The sequence below is a fragment of the Scardinius erythrophthalmus genome (assembly GCF_964197995.2).
Source record: "Scardinius erythrophthalmus genome assembly, chromosome: 4".
NCBI classification, from domain to species: domain Eukaryota; kingdom Metazoa; phylum Chordata; class Actinopteri; order Cypriniformes; family Leuciscidae; genus Scardinius; species Scardinius erythrophthalmus.
In genome coordinates, this window is record NC_138224.1 from 23,863,659 (window position 1) to 23,881,428 (window position 17,770).

At 36.5% G+C, this 17,770-nt stretch overlaps 1 protein-coding gene across 1 annotated transcript in view; it reads right to left on the reverse strand.

Annotated features, from left to right (window-relative positions):
* The window catches only part of ptprb (protein tyrosine phosphatase receptor type b), a 63,087-nt gene that overhangs the window by 39,480 nt on the left and 5,837 nt on the right, over positions 1-17,770 (reverse strand). The window contains exons 3-8 of the mRNA XM_081363552.1: positions 13,218-13,481; positions 11,004-11,273; positions 7,600-7,872; positions 6,977-7,243; positions 4,472-4,732; positions 700-963 (exon numbers count right to left, since the gene is read on the reverse strand). Coding sequence (XP_081219678.1) covers positions 700-963; positions 4,472-4,732; positions 6,977-7,243; positions 7,600-7,872; positions 11,004-11,273; positions 13,218-13,481 — 1,599 coding nt within the window. The remainder of the gene's footprint in view (positions 1-699; positions 964-4,471; positions 4,733-6,976; positions 7,244-7,599; positions 7,873-11,003; positions 11,274-13,217; positions 13,482-17,770) is intronic.

Genomic DNA, 17,770 nt, shown 5'->3' on the forward strand with positions numbered 1-17,770 from the left:
GCTAAAATAACCAAAAATATCCCTATTTGTATAATTAATTTCCAATAATTAAATGTTGTAACAGCGCCTTGTACATGTGCTTCTCACAGATAATTCTGCAAAAGCATACTCTGGTTGTTAATTAAATGATGTATGATAAAAATAAAGCTTGATAAACAAGAATTATGGAAACCGCCTAAATTTATTAAGTGCCCTAAAATAAAATACTTGATGAGACATACAATACAAAGTTAAGATCCAAAAAATCTAGAATTAGACTAAATAAAATATTCAATTATGGGGAACAATTATGGGAAAAACCACCAATGTACAATTCGTAAACTGAACAGATATGTTGATTTGTTGTAGCATTGCATATGATGACCTTGACTCATTGTTGAATCATTGCTATTTTGCACAATTATTGTTATTATTATTTTTTTTTATCATTCACCAGTAGAGACATTAACACTAAGATCCATCAATAGATAAAAAGCATTGTGAAGATGTGGTACATTAGAGGTCAAATTTATTGATGTGATACATGCAAATAGTTTGGTATATCAAAAAACTTTAATTTTATATTGATTCAAAAGTTAAGTGGTGTTGAAATGACTGATTTGTGATCAGTGATATTATTGATTTTTAATGAGAGTTTGCAAAAACATCAATGCTTGTTCCCTTATAATAGGGAAAAGAGATTCTTAAACAGTCACTCACATGTTCGGCCATGTATAGAGATTGTTGAGTTGTACTGCCCACTCCAAGTGCTGATGGTCACGGTGTAGAGACGTCCTGGAACCAAATCACTGAACAGACACTCACTTTGTGTCTTATTGAGCTTTTGATTTTGAAGACGTGTGCTGTTATACTCGATCGCCACTTCATAATAGTCATAATCCCCAGAGGCATGATTCCAGTAAACCTTCAGAAAGTCATCTCTGGCTGAGTGGATGGCAGTGGGGTTCTGGACCGTAGATGGCTCTGAAAGAGGAATAATGCAATTTCATTATTTTCAAAAATATTAATAGCCTACCATAAAAAAAAAACGACACATGACATCTTTAATGTTTAATATTCATTTCTGGTAATTAAATGGGTAACACTTTATTTTAAGGGGACGTAGTTACACATTACTACATGTACTTACTATAGTAATAACAATAAATTATGCATAATTACAAGTAAGTAACCCTAAACGAAACCCTGACCATAAGTATATAGCAAGTACATGTAGTTAATTAATATAACTCAGTTCCGTTACACTTTATTTTAAGGTGTCATTGTTACAGTGTAATTATATATTTAAGTACTGAGTAATATTAACTACATGTACTCACTATAGGGTTAGTGTAGGATTAGGATTTGGTTGAGGGTCAGTTGCAAAATGTAAAAATGTAAAAAGGACAATGTAAAATAAAGTGTTACCCTCACTCCTTATTCGAGTACACTAATTTTGTGGATAAATCTGCAACAGCATTCTCTGATTAGCATTAAAGTTGTTCATTAAAACAGTAAAAAGTAAATACAATGCAAAGAAGAGTAATATTATGATTGTTAGGAGTAGGGAAGGCAGGAACCATCATTTCCTGACTTCTCTCTGTCTGGTATTGTTCTCAAAGTATGTGATGAGGCCAAATACTTAGGACATTATATAACTGTCAGGGTTATGCACTGTTTAGTTTACTTTTGAGTTTTGGTTCAGTCCTCATTGTTTTCTCTGTGACAGTCTTTCCTTGTCTTATCAGTTGCCATAGTTGTTGATTGAGTTACTCAGGTGCTGTCTGTTATTAAGCCCTGCGTTTTCTCAGTTCTGTGTTCCGTGTCGTCTATGTAATGTGGTTGTGGTTTCCCCTGAGCTTCTCCTGTGTTCATCTGTGGATTATATTAATGATTTTTTCCTTTTGAGCCATTTGTCTTCGTGAGCTAATTTACTGCAGCTACGCGTGACAATAACTGATGACCTATCTGATGATAGGGACATTAACAGACTGTGTCGTATGATGTATGCACAAGCTAATATGCTGATCCGTAAATTTAGTATGTGCTCAGGATCTGTGAAGACTACACTTGTTAGCTCATATTGTACCCCTATGTGATCCGCCCATTTGTGGCCGCATTACAGAAAGAGCAGCATGCGGAAACTCAATGTAGCATAATGCTGGAATGAGGCTGTTGCTGAAGGTGCCATGATGGAGCAGTGCAAGCCAAATGTTTGTAAGTGTTGGCGTGCTCATCGGTTCTGCTGTGCTGCGATATATCATGTACAGATGTATGTGTAGGTTATCAGACTCTCCAAAATAATTTCAACACTGATGAACCCGGCACTATGTTCAGTCAGGTTCTTCTCCAGTATGTGGAACCATTGGTGATTTAGCCTAAGGCTGAATCCCAATTCTCTGTCTTACCCCTTCCCCTACCCCTACCCCTTCGTCTTACCCCTAGCCCTTGTCCCTCGAAACCGAGTGGTAAGCGCTAGGGTTGAAAACATACCCCTATGAAATGAGACGCCACTTGGTTACGTCATCATACATCATACATCATACTCCGGCGTCCCTGTGTGATACTGGACAGTATATTGTAACGAGTGGAAATAAGTATGCCCCTTTTAAGAGCTGCGCGCTCTCTGTTGAACGGACTGTAATGGTATTGTGCCGTGCGACTCGAACAACCCCATGTATGTGGGTCATTTCTGTGTTGATGCTCATTATTCTTGCTTTGTTTTATTGAGTGACGCTGTGGAAGGCAAGGTGGAGCGTGTGGCAGACAGTTGCAGGAGTTTGATTTGTCAATAAATTGCGAGTGAATCGCCTCCGTGAGTCTGTCTGGCCGAATACTTCAGCTGCGAGCTATCCTTATTTTGGATATAAGGATATTTTGTTTCCCTCCTAACACAACGCGTTACAATATGTAAAGCACGTATCTTTTTCCTGGACATGTCGCCTGGATTTCGGGATCACCCAAAATTATTGCTTTAAATATTGAAATATTGCTAAATATTGCTTTCTGCCGTCGCTATTCATTATGCACAGAGTGTTGTTTCAATCGGACTGAATTCATTCAAATCGGTGAACCTGAATGTAGTGTTTAACGTACATGAACGCTAAACAAGTGAAACAAGTGATCGGTTTATGTGCGTTTTAGCATTGCTTAAATTCCTGTGTTTTCGTATCAGTCGGGATCCGTTTGAAGCTGAATACATGATCTGCAAAGCTGGCACATACGTGTCAGTGTCAAATAATGAAACGTTGCACATAATGAATGGCGACTGTAGAAAACAAAAGCCGAATCCCGGACATTAGTCAGAGAAATGAGGGACTGATTGTGCAAACCAGCAATGTATCGTTAGCATAGCCTAGCGTAGCAGACCAGTGATTTTTAAAAACGTTTCAGTTAACAACATGGTTGCAAATGTACATGACTGTGTAGAGCACAAAACACGACTGTCATAATTTTTCAATCAATCATTTAAGCCGAAAATGAGACTTTCTTGATGGTATGCCCGCCTTTGTTGCCGGTTGCGCAGTGCATTCTGGGTACCCCTTGGTTTCAAGTAAGTTCGTGAAAATTCTTGGTTTTAAGGGGTATCTACCCCTTCTTCTTAGCCCTACCCCTTGATCAAAATGAGAATTGGGATAGCCCTTACTCTCACGTGAAAGTGCAAAACAAAAGGGGAGGGGGTAAGGGGAAGGGGTAAGACAGAGAATTGGGATTCAGCCTTAGCCTATGTATATATGTGATATTGTGGACACTGTTTGATTTAGTTTTTTTTGTTTAGTGTTTTTGGACCGTGTGTGTTCTTAATAAAGTTTAATATTAACCCCTGATTTCACAGACTAGGCTTAAATGCATGTTTCCAGCAACTTCCACTGACATAACCAGTCATAAGTCGCACAGGAATATTTGTGGCAATAATAGTTGTATCTCGGTCAAATATTGTTATATCATAACAAACCATACATCAATGGGAAGCTTATTTATTCATATATGATTTATATGACATTTAAAATCTAAAAAAAAATTACCTTTATGATTGGTTTTGTGGTTCAGGGTCACACATCTTAAAATGTGTCAGTGCCATTGTTTTGTCTCAAGATGCACATCAGTGATGTTTTTTTTTTCTAAGGCAGATTTATAAAAAAAAATACTTAAATGTCCTAATTGAACTAAGGCCTAATCCTGGCTTAATCTAAGCCCTGTCTGTGAAACCGGGCCTAAACTTATCAAATAAACTACTTGGAAAGATAATTAATGCCCTTTTAGTTCTCATTAGCATAAAGTTAATATTGCAATGTGGGGAAAATAATGATACATTTTCAACTTTTTAATTTATCATTGATGATTTTCATTACTGTCATGCAGATTTAGGGGAAACAAAAAAAGTCAAAATTCACATAATTTCTTTAGATTTATTTCATTTTGCAGTCAAATGCAAATGATTTAAGAACTGATAACTATGATATGATAAAACAGAGCTAATATTGTTTCTTACGTGTTCTCTCCTGTATAAACGTTTGGTTCCTGTAACTGCCGCTGTGTGTGGTGATGGAGATGGTGTACAGTCGGCCGGAAACCAGGCTTCTGAATACACACTCTGTGGTTGCTTTAGATGCAGTGTGTGTGTGTACGATCTTCTCCTGGTACTTCAACACCACCATGTAATTGTCCACATCTCCTTCTGCTGCCTTCCACGACACATTCAGAAAGTCTGGACCACTGTTAGTGACGGTGATGTCAGAAACCGCAGCAGGCACTGAAAACCACAGAGAGATAATAAATATATCAATAGATCAATAGGTTAGCCGAATAATGGTGCTCACTGTACTTTAAAATGCTTCTCATAACTTATTTTATTTATTTTACAAACAAGCAAATCAATGTTTTGTTTGAGCATCCTATAGTCAGAGTGTTACACTTTTAGAGAAATAAACTTATAGTCATAGCTGGCCATGTTAATCAAACTTGGAAATGACACATTACGACACACAAAAATGGGGTAATGAAAGCTTCGGATATTTATAGTAATATATAAAACGACCTGTTTGTGACATGCATAGCTAGTAAGGTAAATAATGTAGACAGAGTGAGTCGATACACAGAGTGCATCCATGTTGTGTTAGCTGTTGTGCAGTTCTTAATAAAAAGAACAGAAACGGAGCAACGCTTGTATCGCCTTGTCTGTATATGCCGTATATCATAACATAACACACGGGAAATGCGATGACCCAAGGTGTTCATTTAACAAAAAACTGAAGAAACAGGCAAGGGGCCCTATTTTAACAATCTAAGCGCACGGCGCAAGTGCACTTAGGGTGTGTCCGAATCCACTTTTGCTAGTTTAATGATAGGAAAAATGTTTTTTTTTTTTTTTTTCAAATGTCTTTTGGGCGTAACGTGCAATAAACCAATCAGAGTCTCATCTCCCATTCCTTGTAAAAGCCATTTGTGTTCAGGCCATGGCAGATTCGCTATTTACATGGTGGAATTTGCAAGGGGAAAGACTGAACACTTCTCCAGAGAGGAAACTAATCTCCTCGTGGTGTGCGAGTTAGACCATCTACGGGACAAGCCAGATTCCACCATATCTTTATGTACACAATAATAATCTTTTACATTTTAATCCTTTTATTTTTAATATTTTTATTCTGTGTGTGTAATAAGAGTAGCCAAATGCATTACCCTTAAAAAAATACTGCGCCATTGACTTTAGACCAGGTTTCAGTTGGTCAATGGTGCAGTCTATTTCAGTTACCTCAAATTAGCAACGCGCCAACAATGCACCTGAACTCATCTGGTTTTCAGACCATCTCGCCTATGGGCGCACAAAGGGCGCACAAAGCATTTGCTATTTAAACAACATGAAAAGGATACCTGTGTCGGGCTGAAACTAGCAAAAAACACTTGCGTCACATCTGGTGCCACATTGCGCCGGGTGTATGATAGGGCCCAAGTAGTTTGAGGTGAGTAAACAGGTAAGTATTAAAACAGTCTTTAGCAAACTTAAATAATACAGCCTTGGATCGATCTAATCAAAGCCAGTGATAGGTTTCTCAGAACAATCTTTTCAATAAACAGTCAACATGAACTTCAATCCATACTTCAAACTTCCATAAACAGAAATGCAGGTATCTCCAGGTAAACTCAAAATCCAAATGCACAGGAAACTTTCAAATCCAACTCAGAACATTCCAAAAGCAAGTGTGCATGTGACAATTACATGTTGAATAAACTGAAATGTTTTTACAGATTTTTTTTATGTGATTATGTATTGTGTCTAGCTGCAGTAGATTGTGCAACTGTCTTCCATTGTTTGGGTCACTTCACAAGAGTTCATTAAACACTGGCTGAAAATAGAAAGAACATCTGAGCCCAGCAGGATGTGTTTAAAATGACCTGCTGCTTTTATGCAGAGCTTCCTGAAATTCCACAAATCCCCTTTGTATTTAACTGTGAATAGTTTTGGCGGAGATGGTGTTGTGATTTTAATGTGGGAAAATAATTAGTGGAAAAAATATGGTAAAAAAAAATAAATGAGGAAATATAAGTAAATAAAATGTATCAAAAATATATGTATACATAAATCTATTTTAAAATCTACATTAGCGATTTATTTTACATAATACATATTTTGCATATTCTGAAATTACTCGTATAAACAAAATATATTAAAATATATGTTTTTGTTATATGGGTTAATACATAAAAAAAGGATTACAATATATAATGTGGTAATCATTTTTTTTTTAATAATAAACAACTAATGAAAAAAAAATTATGAATGCATCTGAATCTCAACATAATGTAGAATAGGCATTAAAAAAACGCATCAACAGTCCAGCTCAACAAGAGAATGCATTATAACCTATGGAGTGCATTTTAACAATGGAAAGTGTGAAACTTGTTTTTGTACACTTTTAAACACTTGCATTATTTTGAGTAATGTTTATTTCAACCAGGTTTCTAACTGGTTTTTACATACTTTCACAAGGAATTGTACCTGTACGGCATTCAGCCTCGGCTAGTTTGGAGGTCTGTGATCCGCTGACAGTGGTAACCATTAACTTGTGTAAAGCACCGGGTCTGAGGAATGGGAGCAGGGTGGAGGTTGTGTTTGCTGAAACAGAAATGTTGTGCACCGTCTGTTCGACCCATAACAGCAGCAAGTGGTAGAAATCCAGATCCCCAGGTGGTTTCTCCCAGTTTGCATTCAGACTGTCTGTATTTCCCTTGTTACTTAGTTTCAGGTGATTCACCTTTAAAGGCACTGAGAACACACAATTTCATTACAATTAGATTCTTTAAATAAAAAAAAATCCTATAATAATATAAAAACACTGTTCTGTTTGTTAACATTTGTTAATGCGTTGAAATTGAATATTTTTGTTAATAAGTTTTTCAATTGTTGTTAGTTCATAATACATTAACTAGCTTTTTAGATTTTTTTGTACAGGCAAGAAAATCTGTAAAATGTCTTAACATTTGTCACAATTGTCCAAAGAAGAAAAAATAGAAAATCGTCAGTTTCATCAGACATAACCTAGACCTTCAGAAAGTAAACACGGTTATCACTTCTAGTATTAAACGAGTAATCTTTCTTCGAAAATGGAAAGAGAACCTTACATGTTCTTCCCTTTAGTGTAGCAGAACTATGGATGTTCTGTGTGATGGTGGTTACAGTAATGTCGTACAGGCGACCAGGCGTGAGGACATTAAAGGTGCACTCTCTCATGTCACGGCTCAAGGTGCGTCTCTGAATAACTGTAGACGTGTTGCTTTGGAAAAGCTGGATGACGTAGCGATTACGGGACGATGAGCCAGAGGCATGAGTCCACAGAGCGCTTAGGGAGGTCTCATCTGAGTGACGGATGTGCAGTTCAGATACTGGTGGAAGACCTGAAAAGAAAAAGACCAACAACAAAAGAAAGATGTTACATAACCCAACATTCAATTGAAAATAAAGCTATGTTAGGAATAGCACACAACCACACTAAATTTCTTTCAGGCAGTATTATTTTCAAATTTTCAAAAATTGAGTTTGCAGGAGGTGCATGGGGCAGTTTTTAAGAATTTACAATATAGCAGTTAAGGTTATAATGTTATAAAACCACTTAAATGTATTCTTCCATTAAATCGATTACAGTTGTTTTAGGGTTTACCTTGCCACGTTGTCATGAACCTTTTTCAAAGACTGTGATGATGCGTTTCCACAGTAATCAACATCGCAAATATAGTAAAGTTTTTCATATTTTAATAATAATAATAAAAAAGATTTATAATGCTATACTTTGTGTTATATTACCTTGACAGTAAATTACAAATTAACACTGCTGCGAGGGTGTTTCTAATACAATGGCTGAGGGAGTGATGGAAAACTTGACATCCCTGTCTTCTGACAGCTGCAATCAATCTCTCTATATTTTTCCCTCTTTTGGAAAGTTGTGGAAACATCATGGATTTTTTCTTTTGCTATTGGAGCAAATGGGAAATTATATTTGCTATAGTTCACCACTATAAGGTTTACCCAACTATGACGACTTCCGCTTCTGACAAACCAGAAAATGTGAAGAGGGTCCATTGTAAAATAGGATATCAATTTACCCAGAAAAGGTTAGTGAGTGATGTTTTCGCACTAAAATCATGTTTGTTTACATTTGAATTTTTAATGCTTGGCCCTCATTAAAAAAAATATATATTTTTATTTTTTGTGAGTACTTCGCAGTAACCCAGATTTCTGTTTTTTATTTATTTATTTTTTATTATTATTTTTTTTAAATAATGCCACAAATTCTGTTGACTACTACTACTGAACCCAGAATATTCTTTTAACATCTCTTTAAAAAACTTTTCAGACTGCCAAAAGTTTATACATTTTTACCCAAAACTTGACTAAAAATTCAAAAATGTGTTTATTTTATGTGATGAGTTCACGTGACAGAACAAAAGCATAACATACATATTTATTGTTGTTTTAAAATAATAAACCTTTTAAAAAAAATAAGTCTGTGCAGTTTACAGTATGCTAGTGTACTGTTTCAAACACAGCTTAAAAGCCTGTTCAACCAAGACAAATGTTCATCATAAAATTTCAGTGTGACACACTGATTCTGTTTTTTTGTTTTAATGGCAAAGCCAATCTATCCACCTTTTTCCTACACCCCATGAGGCTTTGCGCAATTAATAAGAGTAACTTCCATTGAACTGTAAACAACTGTCATTGATCTTGTTCACGTTAATTATGATGCTAAGTTACGTGTAAAGGAAAGTTGCCGTATTTTCTGGACTATAAGTCGCACTTTTTTTCATAGTTTGGCTGGTCCTGCGACTTATAGTCAGGTACGTGCGACTTATACACGGGTTTCTTGTATACAAACAATACCGGATGCGCGCGCATCCAGGAGGCAAAAAACCCGCTGTGTTATGCCGAATTCTGTAAAGATATTGTAATTAACGTAGATTTCCCATTGTAAATTCTTGTTGACTTAATAATAAACTGCAATTTCAGAGTTGTATCTGTTTGTTTGTGTTTCATATTAATATAACATATGTAAAACGTCCAACTGTTTACGAATCCAGACATACTGTGATGCATGTATGAATTATCATGTTAGACTAAGTTATATATATAGTAATATAATAGCCAATGTTAGCAGTGCAGCATTTGCTTTTATACAAGTTAACCTTGTTTACGTTACGTTACTTGCAGCATTTCATGAGCAGCTCGTCAAATTATGAATAGAAGGAATATAACATACAACTTCCTTCTTCTGCCCCACTCTTCCATTTGCCTAGATTTGGAATTACTTGCAACATGTTTAATTTAAATGAGCAGATAAAACACAACAGATAGACCTGCATGTAAATAAATTACGCAACAACTCCTTGGTATTTTGACTTAGAGACAACACCATCACTATGCTACTAGCCTAAACCCTTTACTCCGGTACGCAGACCGCGGGTCTATTGCCTCCTGGTTGCGTGCGCAAGCAGTGATGACGTCGCTGAGAAACCCATGTATATATCAAAATTAATTCATACTGAGATGAACCTAGAGAAAACATTACCGTCTACAGCCGCGAGAGGGCTCTCTGGTTGGCGGAGTTGTTCAGAAGCGACACCAAGGATGAAGAAAATGATGTGGAATGAGATCGCGGGAGCTTGGTGAACTTGTTTACTGGTAACTTGCTTGTTGGACTCGCTGGCTTAGGTTAATTTAGCCGATTCAGCCTCCCAGGTATATGTTCTTTATACTATTGTGTAGCTGAATAACTGTTAATGTGTTGCGTTAACATACCGGACACCTATTCAGCCTTTTGTTCTGTGTGCTTCTGTGTAGTTGAATAACTTGCCTTTCCAGATTAAATGTCTGTTCTTGGTCTTGGATTTTGTGAAATAAATTTCTAAATAAATGCGATTTATAGTCCAGTGCGACTTATATATATGTTTTTTTCCTCTTCATGACGCATTTTTTGACTGATGCGACTTAACGTTATACTCCGGAGCGACGTAGCCTATAGTCCGGAAAATACGGGTAAGTGTAAAAGTATTAACAAATTACTTTCAATAGACCATGAATAACCCCAAAAGCTCTGATGAATTTTCCGCAGCAATATTGCTGACATGTTAAACATTGCTGCAGTAATAAATATGTGCTGCGTTAATCAAAAAGGCTCCGTCATTAACTAAAATGATGGATATTTCAAAGTGCTTTCAATCATTTTGACTGAAAACAAATATTGTTTTTCTATAATTGCCACCTTCTGAAAGAGAGTAAATTAGCATTTTCATTTATTAGCTATTTCTTTTGCATTGATCTGAACAGACAAATTATATGTGAATATTGCACCGTCTTAGTGTGAACAGGATTTAAGACTTAGTCCTGGAGTTCAGGTGTTTTGAGGGGCATGCATATAATATTAAAATTAATTATAATTAATAGTAAGCTATTTTAAAACAGGTTTAATGTGTCTTCTCCTGCTTGTATTCTAGATAATTTATAGTTATTGAGAGTATTGACAAATGGTTACCTATTTCCCCCTGGTAATAGACAGTATTAGCCAGGCCGCCATTCTCTACACTGACTGCCATGCTGTACACTCTGCCAGGCTGCAGATGTAACCCTGACAAGAGTATTTCCTTTGCCATTCTTTCCACAGTTTGGTTAACCAGGATTTCACTTCCATTTGAAAGCACCACACGGATGTGCTCCCATTCTCCGGGAGGAAGTGTCCAGGTGATCTTTAGCAAGCCATGATCCGACAGATTCTCCATCACCAGATCTGACACCTTCCCTGGTTCTAATAGGGAAAAAACAATGTTCAATACAAATGATACAATCTAACAACAAACTATATAATACATAGTTAGTATAATTATATAATAATAATAATAATAATAACAATAAACAATAAAATAAAATCTGTATAATTAAATAATTGTACTAATTATATTAATAAGAGGCCTTTAAAAAATCCTTAGGGGCAACACTGTTTTCAACTCTGTTTTATGCATTTATGCCCTTTATGCATTCACTTACATGACAATAGTGTTTTGGGGGCCTGAAAATGCAAACTTTTGAAAATGGGTTTAAAAAAATGCAACTTTTTGAAAACGATACCATTATCGTCTCTGTGTAAACTACAAAAATGCACATTTGTGAAAATGGTGACGTCACGCGCATGCTTATTAGGTGTTCAGAATAGGCGCGTAGTGTTTTTTTTATAAAGTATGTTTTAAGATTTGCTGTCAGGATCTTAATGAGTGGCAATGATGTATGGTTTGGAACAGGTTTGGAATATTGGAACAGCCTTATTCAGACTGAGTCCTAATCTGATTTTTGTGCATATCAGATTGAAATCCGAGATTTAACATGGCAAAACATGAAATTAAGCATAGCGTCAGCTCTGGCAGGTCACGTTAGTCAAGCTTGCATCAGCTGACACTCAGTTGATCCATGTCTACCTATAGGAATACGACGCCTATCACATATATAAGCTCCTTCAGTATTATCAGCATCTATCACGTTTCTCAGGAGCTAATTACCCTCCTCCATCCCCAGCTCCTCCTCTCATCAGTCAGGATTTGGCATTCTGATTCCCCTTGAATCAGAATAAATTCACGAAATATGTTGTACTTTAAAATCTTGAATTAATGATATCTGCAATACATTCATGTTGGTTCTGTTCTGTTTATCCTAAGGGTCTGCTGCTCTCCCTGCTTTATACTCCTGCTCTCCCTGCTCTTATCCATGCTAGGCTGCATGGATGCGCAGGGAGTTCTTGCCCAGAACAGAACCATACCGCCAATCCAAACTGTATGCAATTGCCAATCGTATTTGACGATAGTGGTCCTGACAGAAATGTGATTTTTACAAATCTGTTTAGAGCTAGGCTACATTCATATGTGGTTTGAAATCCTATTCAAATGGCATTTCTGGAAATCTGTTTCAGTCTTACTGCTCTGATTGGATTTGTCATGGTTTATCAGATGAGTTGTTATAGGAAACATGCTTGAAAGTCGCTGCAGAAACAAAGGTTGTGTTGTTGCAGAGTGCCAGACGAGCAGCAAATGACAATATATTGGAGATATATGTTTAGAATATGTTATATAGATATATGTTTTGAAACTGGAGGAGACGAGAGCATGGAAAAAAGCTATGGATACCAGCCGCCTACAGTTCTGCCAAGGATGGTGGCTACACATTGTCATGTAAATAAGACAACAGATCTGTACAAGTCCCTCCATTTTGCGGTTGTTGTTGTTGTTTTGGCATATACCTACCAACGCATGCGTCATTGCCATAGAAAACAATGCAGATATTTCGGAAAACAAAAGAGCAGCGTGGACACGCAAATCGCAAATACACAATGTGGACAGTCAATAATTTTAGATCAGATTTCAATCGAATACACAAATATTCAGAATTGGACTGACAGTGGGAATATAGCCTTAGTCGGTCAAATAACGGCACACAGATTCATTAAATTTAGGAATTTATAATTAATGCAACATGTCTTATGATTGAGACAGCATGACATAATGTGGCACTTTGTGTTAACAAGTGGACAAAGGTGACCTTTTAGTGCTCAAAACAGGAAAGGGTGTTAACATATCTGCTTAAAATACAGTAGAGGAATTCATACAGGCACAGATATACAGTATGAGCATAGCATCTGCATTTTCAAACAAATTTGTTCATATATGTTATTTAATTTACTATTTGATGATCCAATACAAAATACCTGTTTGTGCTTCTCTAGATGTTGAATTCTGTAGCCCTCCAACCTCTGTAATGATAGTGATGTTGTAGAGTCGTCCAGAAATAAGCCCTTTTATTGTATAAGATGTGGTCGTGCTTGCAACTGTTGCATTCCAGATTGAACCCATGCCATTGCTGTCTATGAGCATGATTCGATATCCCTCTGTTTTGCCTGGACCAGGCTGCCATGAAACGTTCAGGCTGTTCACATCCCCAGAAACCTCGAGATTTTCCACTGCCGAAGGTCCTAACCAAAAGACATATAAAATACTGTCAACCGTGTAGATGTATAATTATAATTAATTGCATTCAAATTTCTCAATCTGTCTGTGGTAGATGATCTGTCCGCTAAATGATTAAATGTAATGTAAATGTATACTTTAAATCTTGCATTCACATAGCTAAATAGGGTCCTCATACCAAATAAACACAATATTAGTTTGTGGTCTCTTTGGTCAGCTTTGTAGCCTCAGACAGACATTATCATAACAGTCCTTCTAATATGGTAGTGCTCTCTGTGAGAACTCTGTTACACAGAAAGGAAAGGTGTGGACTCAGTGGGTCCTGCTGTGAATTATTCTCAGTGAAAGCAGCGGAATGTCTAACAACCTATATGTGAAAACACGATAGCGCTGCTCTTTGCTTTTTTAAAGAAAGCTCTTCCTGATGAGGTTTTGTTGAAAGGGTATTGTGAGAGAACAGGATAAGAAACCATTAAGGTTGAAGGTCACATTCAGGCAACCTCTTCTAATGACTTTTTTCATTCTCTTTCTCTTTGAGAACTGTGGGTGTATCATAGATCTTTACATTATCACATACCCATACCCATTCACCCATTTTAAAAGTCACTGTTCAAGACTAAATACCTAAATAGAATAGCTATTAAATAGCTTAAATAGAAAATGAAAATAACACCCCAACTTTTGTTTTTGTTTTGTTTTAATCATGGAAATCTGTGCAAAAGGAGCTTCTGTCTAGTATTCCTGGAGATATTTATATGCAGATTTACAGCTACATATTTGGACCACCTAAAATCTGTTTTCCCCAGAACTAACTTCTTTCTAAGTCCCCTAAGTTTCTAAGCCAGCCAGATTTACTTAACAGGGCAAAAAGTGCAGATGGGAATGGAAAGTTCTGCGGGTGATCTACTGACGATGCGCAAATTAAAAGAACACAAACACAGCCGGTTAATTTCCATAATGACCAATGCAATCTACCAAGAGCATCACAAATTAGCTTCTGGTTTAAGACTTTTTTTGGGCAGTAAATAATGGCACAAATACCAGCAAATTGACTAGTGGAAACCTTAGTAATTCACCATGCGTGATTCATTTAAATACTCTTCTCCCATAAATTTTACTTCTGAAATGGAAACTCCTACAAATGCTTATGCAATAAGGTCAGCCCCAAAAATAACCCTGTCAACACCTTTTCAGCGCTAATTTCTCACTGTGTGTCTTTAGTAAATCCTGACAGTAATATTTTAACACCAAAGAGGGCTTGTGCTGGAGCAGTCTGTTAGTAAATCTGGTCCTTTGCCAATTACTTAGTGTGACAGTAATCTCTAGTCTCATTTAGTAACACTTTATTTTGTACATCATTTTTACTCACTAACTTTGATATTTTGTTCTCAATTGCAATAATAAGTATAGCCTAAGAGTCCAAATAAATTTGAGGGCCACTGTACATTATATAAGTGTCTCTGTAATCAGACTGACCTCTGAGAGCTAATGAGTCTTTGTATATATTAGAACAAAAGAACAATAAGCCGGATGGGAGGGGGAGAAAAGTCTGAAAGAACTGACCTACAGTCAAACTCCTGTTTTGGAATTTAGCCCAGACACGTATACAACGGCACATTATCAGCGCAATCCAACCTTTCCTCATATTTAGAGAAGCTTTTGACACTTAGAAATTTGGATTTACCCTGCACATATAGCTCTAGATTTACATAATCTGTGTACACACAGTTTAAAGTTCTTTTACATAGCATCAGTGAAATATCCAATATATTATTGTTCATTGTTGTTTAAAATTGGACAATCAAGCAATATCACACAATCAAGAGCATTGTTGTTCTGACTATCAGCTGTGATTCGACCACAAATCGACCACAGATAATCATAACAGAACTGATAATCAGAGTATGATTGTAATGAGTGAGATATTACTTTTTAGACAATAAACTAGTTCAATAAATAAGTTAACATTGAATACCTTACATTTTAAACAGAATATTGCCAGAATATTGCCTAAATTTGCTTCACCACTGAAAATAGTTCCAAATTTCAGCTACTTAATGGCATCTATTCCACCTTATGACGCAATGAACAGCATTGTTCCCATAAAGCAGATTTAAAGCGCAAAGGTGTATTAATATTTACCGTTGATGCACAGTCTAACTGTGTAACAAAATCTTTTTTTTTTTTTTTTACTGCAACAGTAGGCGCATTTCCATTACAGATTTGCGCAAAACTTTTGCGATTTTTTTTCTAAATGTCGACAAAAAACTATTGCGAAATGACGGCGTTTCCATTAACCGATGTAATGTGACTAAAACTTAATTTTTTCCTCTTGCGATAAGTAAAATCATGCCAAAAACCATGCCAACGGACGTTTGTAGGTTTATGTGCTATATCCCAGCCATTGCACTAGCCATTATTGTTAATCGAAGGAGATGTATGTGTGTTTTCCAAGCATTGATGGTAAGGAACAACCCTTATTATACTTGTGAGCGGCACATATGAGGTGTTTCTGGGTGTTTCTCCCTCATATCTGCTTCGAGGTCTTGATTGTGGCATTTATTTGAGGTTTGGAATCCATTATTCCTGTAATTCTTTTGTTTTATATGAATTTAATAAAGAACTCTGTCTCGTATTCTGTCCAAACATACCGCGTCATCTACGTCAGGTGACCTGTAAATGCGCTGTTTCCATTGCAGTTTTGCAAAATATTACTTTTTCAAATTGCCTGAAAAACCACCTCATGGGAGCGTAAAAACTTTTTTGCGATAAATGGGAGTTTTTTGTGAAATTGATGTGTTTCCATTGGGCGTATTTTCAATTCGGAATTTCAATTTGCGCAATTTGAAGGGTAATGGAAACGCGGCTACTTTTTATGGACTACTGAATTTCTCCAATGGGATCAATGCAGACGAATATCCCAAGTCATTTTAGAGAGCCTTTCTTGGCTAGATTTAAGGGTGTGGTGTTTTAACCTGGGAGATATTTCAGAAAGCAGATTATGCAACATACCTGGATACAAAAGTCGCAATAGCAATTCATTCTCCAAACATTACTTGCTCTAGAGCAGGGTTACTTTACTTTACTTTACAGAGGTTTAGAGTGCTGCAGGGATGAAGTATTTTGCAATGCCAAAACCCATAAACGAGTTAACATTTAGCACTTCTTTTTCCATCTTCCTGAAGTCAATGGGTTTTTACTTAAATGTCTGAAATAAGGTCTGTGGCTAACACATTTTATTCTACAACAAAATATTTCAGTAATACAGTGAGATTTTTTTAAATAGCTTTTACTTGTCTTGAAAAAGGAGGTTGTTAATAAGTTGCTAAATGGGACTACAGAGGTTGTCGGGGACAGGTAAACTTATCTACTCACTAGTCTACTTTGTGTTTATAATCTGTCCTTGTAAACAATCTATTTTTTGAGGGTGTTTCACAATTCACAAAAGGCAGCTTGAAAATCAAGATGTTACTGTTTATAACATCTTAATATATTCATGCATTATAGTCGCATTTAGCAGATTAGAGGTGGGCAATAATGCACAGGAGTTTACATTTTGTGACAATACAATCAATCAAGCAAGCAGTTGAGATACTATATTTTACATACTATATATCACTCTATGTGAGTATAGTGTATGTATGTGGATAAAGTTGTATACAAATATATATGCAACATATACTGTATCTCCAGCCAAGATTTGCTATATAGTGTATATTGTTTAATGTGAGTATACTGTATATACTCAGGTAAAGTAGGATATATAGTACTAAATATGCAACTTTTAATATATCACTGGGCGATAATTCAGTTTATATTTTTCGATGATGTAACAATCAGTTGAGATTTGCTATATTTTACATTCAGCTTAATGTGAGTGTACTGTATGTATCCGGGAAAGGTTGGAAAATGCATAGAGAGGAATACTTTGGGATGTAGGAACCTAAGTATGGTTGGCAGGGGGACCTTGGCGGAGCAGGCTTGGTGGTGGAGGCTGCAGCGAGTCTAGCATCCAGGGACCAATGAATGGGAGTAATGACAACATTAAGTGGCAGGATGGTTTCAGGATTCTCTGGAATTTCTTCTGGAGAGTAGAGACGGCTTTCACATTTGTCATCCCTGGACGATAGGAGATGGAGAACTCAAACTGTGAGAAGAAGAGGGCCCATCTTGCCTGTCTGGGGTAAATGGCTTCTCAGAGATACTCTCCATTTCAGTGATCGGTGGTGGCCAATGGCATAATTTTGCTCCGCTATGAAGATTTTTTTGGAGAAGAAGGTGCATGGATGGAGTT